The sequence below is a fragment of the Chaetura pelagica genome, unplaced genomic scaffold, assembly GCF_000747805.2.
Source record: "Chaetura pelagica isolate M959 unplaced genomic scaffold, ChaPel_1.0 scaffold132, whole genome shotgun sequence".
Taxonomy (NCBI): domain Eukaryota; kingdom Metazoa; phylum Chordata; class Aves; order Apodiformes; family Apodidae; genus Chaetura; species Chaetura pelagica.
The window spans coordinates 8,893-17,007 of NW_009952709.1; the positions used below are offsets into that span (position 1 = coordinate 8,893).

An 8,115-nucleotide genomic window follows, 5' to 3' on the forward strand; every position below is an offset into this window, starting at 1 on the left:
CCCTGGTTTTGGTCCTGCTCTGGCAGGGGGGTTGGACTCGATGGTCCTCGGAGGTCCCTTCCAACCCCTGCCATTCTGTGGTTCTGTGGTTCTGTGACTGTAACTGTTCAGGAGCAAAGTAACAGGAGTCTCCCCGTCCCCTGCCTTTTACAGCCTTTATTTGGGTGAGCTGAGCTGCCAGACGCCGCCGTCCTGCTGGGACACCAAAGGTCAGCACTGGGCTTCCGGGAGGCAGATAACCCAGTGAATCATCCACGAGGCAGAGCAGTGAGCAGAACCAAAGGCAAGGCAGGGCCCAGCTCAGCCATGTGCACAGGGCAGGACTGGGTGTTTGGGCATCTGCTGGTGTCTCCAGGAAGACACTCAGGAATGCTGATTCCTTTATCCCAGGAGAAAAAGAAGATGATGGGAGGGAGAGGAGAGGAGAGGAGAGGAGAGGAGAGGACAGGACAGGACAGGACAGGACAGGACAGGACAGGACAGGACAGGACAGGGGCAAGGGGTGTGTGATGTATTAAATGGGAATTCTTACACTGATGGAATTATACTGGCTTGAACATACTTGTGTTCATGCATTGTGGTTTTTTTGGGGAAATTAGGCCAGTTTATAGCAGGTAATCATTTTACTGATTTAAGCCTCACCTCCATGAGAATACTGTTTGCTGGGATAGCTCAATATAAACGTGTGTGTGTTTATTTTTAGAGACTGAGCATCCTCTTCCCTGTCCTCAGAAGAGAGAGAGGAGAAGAGAGAGAGGAGAAGAGAGAGAGGAGAAGAGAGGAGGAGGAGAGGATGAGATTATATGGGCCCGTGCTTCTGACTTTGGGTGCTCAGTTTTCCCTTTGCCTCCAAGATCATCAGATAATACGAACAATGCACACTCAGGACAGCCAGCTGGGGTGCTGCAGAGCCTTGCATGCCCTTATGCTGGCAGTCCCAGCGCTCATGGTCAGAGCCAGCATCACACAAAGCACCCTGTCACCAAGTGCTTGCAGCCATGCATCAGCAGCCCAGCACTTGGGGAGCTCTTCCATGGCCAGGGTGGCTCTCCAGGGCCCCACATGACAGCTGGAGGGATGGAGACCAGATCTTTAACAGGCATAGCAGTGTCAGGAGATGGAAACATCTTGTGGTGACTCTGCATGTTGAGGACAGTCCCGTGGAAGGCCAGCCCATGGTTCTTCAGTGCTGCAGAGGTTAAGGTGCTCATCATGGCTGAGCATCCTTAGGCTGCCAGTCCTGCTGGCAGAAGCTCAGGGCACAGCAGTGCAGGCAGCTCTGCAGCCCCAATGGACTCCTGTTTGGCTCCAAAATGCAGCCAAGCTCCTACACCCACAGGAGCAGGAGCAAGGCAGTAATCCCCAAGGCAAGGGTGAGGATGATGAAGGTGATGGCTGCAGCCCACAGGGAAGGAACATGCCCCTTGAGCTGCACCGGAGCCTCTGCTGGGATCATGTTGGTGAGGTTCAGCATGTAGCCCAGTGTCCAACCCACATCAGCACTTCCCACCTGTCAGAGGAGAGAGGGGAGGATGTTATCCCTGCAGGGGCTGGAAGGTGCCCCGGCAGAAAAGGACCTGTTGGTCATCAGGGGCTGCATATGAGCCAGTGTGTGGCCAAAAAGGCCACCAGTATCCTGTGGCTGGTGTCAGCACTGGTGTGGCCAGCAGGAGCAGGGCAGAGATCTGGTGAGGCAGGGCTGGGCACTGGGGAGGGGGCACCTCGAATCCTGGGGTCAGTTCGGGGCCCCTCATGGCAAGAAGAACGTGGAGGGGCTGGAGCATATCCAGAGAAGGGCAATGGATCTGGGGAAGGGGCTGGAGCACAAGGCTGATGAGGAGAAGCTGAGGGAGCTGGGGGTGTCCAGCCTGGAGACCAGGAGGTGAGGGGAGACCTGCTGGCTCTGCAGCTGCTGAGAGGAGGTTGGAGCCAGGGGGGTCAGGCTCTGATCTCCAGGAACAAGTGATAGAGCAAGAGGAAATGGCCTCAAGTTGCACCAGGGAAGGTTTAGATTGGGTATTGGAAGAAACTTCCTGCACCAAAAGGGTTGTCAGGCCCTGGCCTAGGCTGCCCTGGCAGGGGTGGAGTCCTTGTCCCTGGAGAGATTTCAAAGCTGAGTAGATGTGATGCTAAGGGACATGGTTTAGAGGTGGCCTTGGCAGTGCTGGGTGAACAGTTGGACTTAATGGTCTTAAAGGTTTTTTCCAACCCAAACAATTCAGTGGTACCATCATTCTATGAAAGCCACACTGATGGTGCAGGGCCACCTGCCCCTGCGTGTCCCCAGTGGGCTGCAGTAGCTGGTCCCACACTCAGTTCCGTGCTGGCCCTCACAGCACCTGGTGCAGGCAGCTCTTCTCTCCAGAGCTGCCCCTGCTCCTGCTCGCAGGCTGGGTTTGCTGCCTACCTTCCTCCGGAAGAAGATCTTGTTCCAGCTGGTCTGGTTGAACTTGTAGGCATCAAGAAGGAGTGTGAGGATGTAGTTGGCGTTGGCGCAGTATTTGGGCAGTCGCTCAGGGTGCTCTTCAGGGTAGCTAGAAGACAGCTGGGGTGGGGACATGTTTGGGAGAAAAGGAAGATACTTGCAGGCAATTCCCATGCAGGGACAATGCCCTGACAACAGCTGCACGAGGGGAGATGACTCTGAGGCCACCAGCATCCAGAAAAGGCTTCTGGACCAGGCAGGAAGTTTGGACCTGTCCACAGGGCAACTCCTTTGTGGAGGATTTACTCTCCACATGGAAACAGAGACATAATGGAACCTCTCCTGCCCCAGATTCTTCCGTCTCAGCCTCCTCATGCAAGGGGCTCCTGCCCTCTGCTCTGTCGTGGTCCTAGCAGAACTCTTAGTCTCATTCATCCCCATTTGACTCCTCTCCAGGGTGGTGCCAGGAGCTCCATCCCCCAGACCCACCTCCATCCCCAGCTCCTGTGTGGGAGGGGAGATTTTGCTGCCTTCACCTGCCCTGGCTGCCCTTTTCCCAATGTTTCATGATCAAGGAGGATCCCAAGGTGGGTGCAGGATGGTCCTGGCTCCCTCAGAGCTCAGGGATGGCTCCACAGCTCAGCAAGCAGGAAGCCTTGCCCTGGGGAGTCTGTTCCCCACCCCAGGACCCCTTTGCTTGTGAGGTTTCCCCACAGTCCCCCCATGGTGTGGAACGTACATCTTCCCAGCTTCTTGTGCAGAACTGCTCGATGGTCTCCCTGACAGTGCCCAGTGACTGCCCCTCTGTCAGATTGAGGAACTTGAAGTTATAGTAAAAGGCAGAGAAGGCCTGAAAGGCAAGAGGTAGAAATGCCTTTGAACTTTGGTGGAGAAAGGCAGCAGCCCCCCATGTGCCTTGAGGCAGGAGTTTGTCCTTCACCAGGTTTGTCCCACCCTTGCACAGACCCAGGGCCTAGCTGTCCATGCCTGGCGGGTGCATGGCCAGCAGGTCAAGGAAGGCGATTCCCCCCCTTTGCTCTTGTGAGACCCCACCTGGAGAACTGTGTCCAATTCTGGAGCCCCAAACACAACAAGGACATAGACCTCTTGGAGGGAGTCCAGGGAAGGGCACAGAGAAGATGGGAGGGCTGGAGCAGCTCTGCTCTGGAGCCAGGCTGGGAGAGTTGGGGTGTTCAGCCTGGAGAAGAGAAGGCTCCAGGGAGACCTTAGAGCAGCTTCCAGTGCCTGAAGGGGCTCCAGGAAAGCTGGGGAAGGACTTGGGACAAGGGCAGGGAGTGTCATTTACAAGGAGTAAGTGGCTTTAAACTGTGAGAGGGGAGATTTAGGTTGAATATTAGGAGGAAATTCTTTGCTGTGAGGGTGGTGAGAGCCTGGCCCAGGCTGCCCAGGGAAGCTGTGGCTGCCCCATCCCTGGCAGTGTTGAAGGGCAGGTTGGATGGGGCTTGGAGCAGCCTGGGCTGGTGGGAGGTGCCCCTGCCCATGCAGGGGTGGGACTGGGTGATCTTTAAGATCCCTTCCAACCCAAACCATTCTGTGATGTGGGAGGACTGGATTTGCCTTACAATGAAGTGCCCGTGGATGGGGGGCTGGGAGACGCCGTCGAAGGTGCAGTCCTGGCTCTGGCCACATGCCGAGAAGTTGAACAGCTTCTTGATGGCAGCCAGGCAGCCGCTGGCATTTCCCCTGCCCTCCAGGGTCACTTCCCTGTCACTAAGGCCCAGGCGTGGGTCGCTGTGGTTGGTGCAGGGGCTGGTGCTGAAGGAAGACAGTGAGAGGGTTTCATTGTAGTTTCTTGGGTAGCAAGGGTGGTCGACTCGTGGGCTGGAGGCCGACTCCTGGGGACAGCAAAACAGCAGGTTCAGCCTCCTTCAAACCCTCGTGGTGGGCACACCAGGCACAGGGTTCACCCCATGCTCCTCCAAAGCCTTGGGCACCAGCATCTCCCACCAGCTCGGCAGGGAAAGACCCTCTGGCTGCTTAACCCTGGTCTTGCTGGCTCATCTGCAGTCCCAGCCTGAGCTCAACATCCATCCTCACTCTGCTTTGTCTCATTCCCTTTCCACAGTGGCAGACTGGACTCAAGGACCCAGCACATCTCTAGCCTGACCAGCAGGATCACGGTCTGGGGCACTCAAAGCCCTCTCCATCCCAGTTCTAGCTCTTTCTCTAGCTCCAGCCCCAGCCAGGAACAATCCCTGGGATCTTCTTGGCTGTGCAGTGTGAGCAAACCCTTCTGGATCAGCAAGGCTGCTTCTCCTGACAAGGTGCACTTCCATGAAGACCCTCTTCATAGAGTTGTTCTGGTTGAAAAAGACCTTCAAGATCATCTGTTGAGTCTGCTGCTAAAACATGTCCCTCAGCACCACATCTATAGGTCTTCTAAATACTGTCAGGGATAGTGATTCCACCACTGCCCTGGGCAGCCTGTGCTAGGGCCTGACAACCCTTACCATGAAGAAATTGTTCCTAATATCCAGTTCTAGTTATGAGGGTCCTGAACTGACCCCAGGATTCCAGGTGCCCCCTCACCAGTGCCCAGCACAGGGGGATGACCCCTGCCCTGCTCCTGCTGGCCACCCCAGTGCTGACACAAGCCAGGGTGCTGGTGGCCTTTCTGGCCACTTGGGCACACCCTGGCTCATATTCAGCCACTGTTGACCAACATCCTCAGGCCCTTCCTGAGCAGCTTGCCAGCCACTCATCCCCAGGTCTGAAGCACTGCATGGGGTTGTTGTGGCCCCGCCCCTCTGACCTTCATAAAAAAAGCTTGAGAAACATTTCTGGTCCACTTTTCTCAGGTCTGTACAGTCACAGAGTAGTTGAAGTTCGGGGGAGCTAGAGGGTCACTGTGCCAACTCCCTTCTTGAAGCAGGACCAACTAGATGCAGTAGCTCAGAGCCTGGCCCAGCAAGTCCTGTGTCCTATTCCAATACTTGACCATTCTCGTTGGGAAAAACTTTCTCCCTGCATCTGGTTGGGAAACTTGCATGTTCCAGGTTGTGCTTGTTGCCTCTTGTCCTGTCACTTCACGCCTCTGACAAGAGCCTGGTCCTGCCTACACCCTGGGCAAGATCCGTCCTGAGCTGCCTCTTCTGATGCTTCCTGTGTTCCTCTCCATGTCTGCCTACCTGTGCTCCAAGGAGTCTGTACATGCTGGTACCTCTTTGGAAGAGCATTGCCTGTCCTTAATTTATGCACTAACAGGTCTGTGGTTGGTAGCACGAGAGCAGAGACCAGTTACCCCCCAGTTACCCTCTCACCGCAATTAATTCCTTTGCCAGGCGCTTCAGCATCTCGTTCTGCCCGTAGCAGAGGTAGCTGTGGGTGTAGATGCTGTAGTTATACCCGTACAGTGTGAACTTGGAGGCTTCACTCCAGTTTCTGACAGAACTTTCAGGCATAAAGCTGATTTGAGTGGAGGCTCCTCCAAGATCCAGCGCCCCATGAACGTTGGCTGCCTCCGGGTGAACCCACGCACGTGCTCTGGGGGAGAACTGCCAGGGCAGGACAGGAGAGGAAGAAGAGGAGTCCGTGGCTGGACTCACCCACCCTGAGCAAAGTTCTCATTCCATTGAAGTCAATAGGATTTTGTTATTACATGAAATGGTTGCTCACTTAAATGATTCCTGCACCTGAGGTCCCACAGCCTTCCCTGTCCAACCAGCCTGGCCCTTGTCAGAGCCAGGGAAACAGAAACTGAGGTGTCCAAAGTGCTCTGAGACACCCGTCCCCAGACCAAAGGCCTGGTGGGGACCTGTCCTGGAGGGGCTGCCCACCCTGCAGAGGTGCCTCTGTGAGGGCAGGGGCAGAAACCCTGCCCAGGAGCCCAGCCCTGCCTGTGCTGCCCTGGGCTGTGGCAGGAGAGAGGTTTGAGTCCTTCCTTCAGGCTGACAAAATGAACCAAAACTGGGCTCTCCCAGTGCTACATGGAGATGGACCTTCCCAGAGCAGTGAGACAAAGCCCTGCAGGAGCAAATGGTGCCTACTGGGCTGCACAGTCAACCTTGCTGTCCCCAAGAGACACTGTGTCCACATGGAGTGGAGAGATGCCCTTAACAGGCACCTCCATCCCTGATTTCTCCCTCCCCATCACTGTGGGAAGCCAGAGGATAACTGGTTTTTCCCTGAGGACATTCCCAAAAGCTGCTGACCCAGACCTTCCCTGCTGTGCTGAGCAAGCTGCAGGAAAATCAGAACAACCGTATTTAGCAGAGTGGGTGATGCAACCTTCTCCCACCTTGGTGAAGGAGTCCAGCAGGTAGTTGGTGGTGATCCAGCCATAAGCCCCCTCCTCCTCTCCTGTGAGGATCTGAGCCCCTCTGAACACCACAGGGTACTCCTGCATGGTTTTAGCAACTTCAGCCAGGACTTGGTCTGCAGCTGAGCTGTTCTTCTGCCTGAGAAGGAGTCAAAGGTCAGGACACATACTCAGCCACATCAGTACCAGACAAAACCACAAGCAAACAGGCTGTTTTTTCCCCCAGTTCCACACAAGCTGATTTTTTGCAGCAAGCAGTTTGTGGGAAATGATGTTTCCTGCTGTAACTTGCTGAAGCTGCTCATAGAGCTTAAATCCCAAAGCTCCAGACTTGGAATTGCAAATCCAGGAGCAACTGCAGCCTCTTCCCTCCAGTGCAGCTTGGTCCCAGGCCCACAGAGGTTCGTGAGGCCACCCTTCCCTATCTAAGCATCTTCATAGTGCTGGAGGCCAGAAGGGATTATGCTGCAAAACCCAGGTTTGAACATCCCCCACCGACTGCTCCAACACCAGGACTGGCTGCTGAGCTCCAGGGGGGCTTTCCAGAAGGTTCCAGCCTGGTTTCAGAGCTCTGAGAGGGGGGAAGATGTCTTGGGGTCCCCTGCATGTGCTCGCTCTCTGAGTAACCTTCAGGCTCCTTCCCAGGGAAGGGGTCTGGTTGCCAGGGCACAGAAATGAGGTTAAATTATCTGCAACGATAAAACCTAGAGCCATGAAATGAAGGCTGACATTTGAAGAGAGCTGATAAGGGCTGCTGAAAGGTGAGGCCAGGTCCTGTAGCATCCTGTTGCCTTCTACTTCTGCCCCACTCCCCTGCCAGCACCTGGGCAGATGGCGCATCCCCTGGTGGCATCTCAGCTCCCTTGTGGTTAATCATAGAATTGTCACAGAATGATATAACGGTTTGGGTTGGAAGGGACCTTAAAGATCATCCAGTTCCAACCCTCCTGCATGGACAGGGACACCTCCCACTAGATCAGGTTGCTCAAGGCCCCATCCAACCTGGTCTTCAAGAGCTCCAGGAAAGGGGAATCCACAACCTCCCTGGGCAGCCTGTTCCAGCATCTAACACCCTCACAGGAAAGAACTTTTTCCTAATGTCCCACCTAAAGGGATAATGAAGAGCAAAGAAAGATCTTTCAGAAATATTTCCTGCTTGGAACTGGGCATGCAGCACCCTCCTGGGAGGTGGGATCCCAGGGCACCACCAGACACCTCTGAGCAGCCTCTCTGCCCCTGGGCCCACCGCTCAGGACAGCTCAGCCACCCGTCTGTCCCCAGGGGCTGCCTCCTCCCACTGCCAGGTTCATGGCAACACGGGAGCTGGGAGCTCCTGGCAGCCTGGCCTGCTGCAAGACACTGTCCTAGCAGTGGCTGCTGGCACCCTTGTGGGTGCCTCCTCACCCCCGCC

The 8,115-nt window shown here is 55.5% G+C and overlaps 1 protein-coding gene across 1 annotated transcript in view; it reads right to left on the bottom strand.

The window, feature by feature from the left end:
- Positions 1-1,327: 1,327 nt before the first annotated feature.
- Positions 1,328-8,115, bottom strand: part of LOC104385823 (ectonucleoside triphosphate diphosphohydrolase 8-like) — an 8,639-nt gene continuing 1,851 nt past the window's right edge. Inside the window, 6 exon segments of the mRNA XM_009994323.1 lie at positions 1,328-1,510; positions 2,408-2,545; positions 3,165-3,275; positions 4,009-4,281; positions 5,707-5,940; positions 6,684-6,970. Of these exon segments, the coding sequence (XP_009992625.1) occupies positions 1,328-1,510; positions 2,408-2,545; positions 3,165-3,275; positions 4,009-4,281; positions 5,707-5,940; positions 6,684-6,970 (1,226 nt within the window).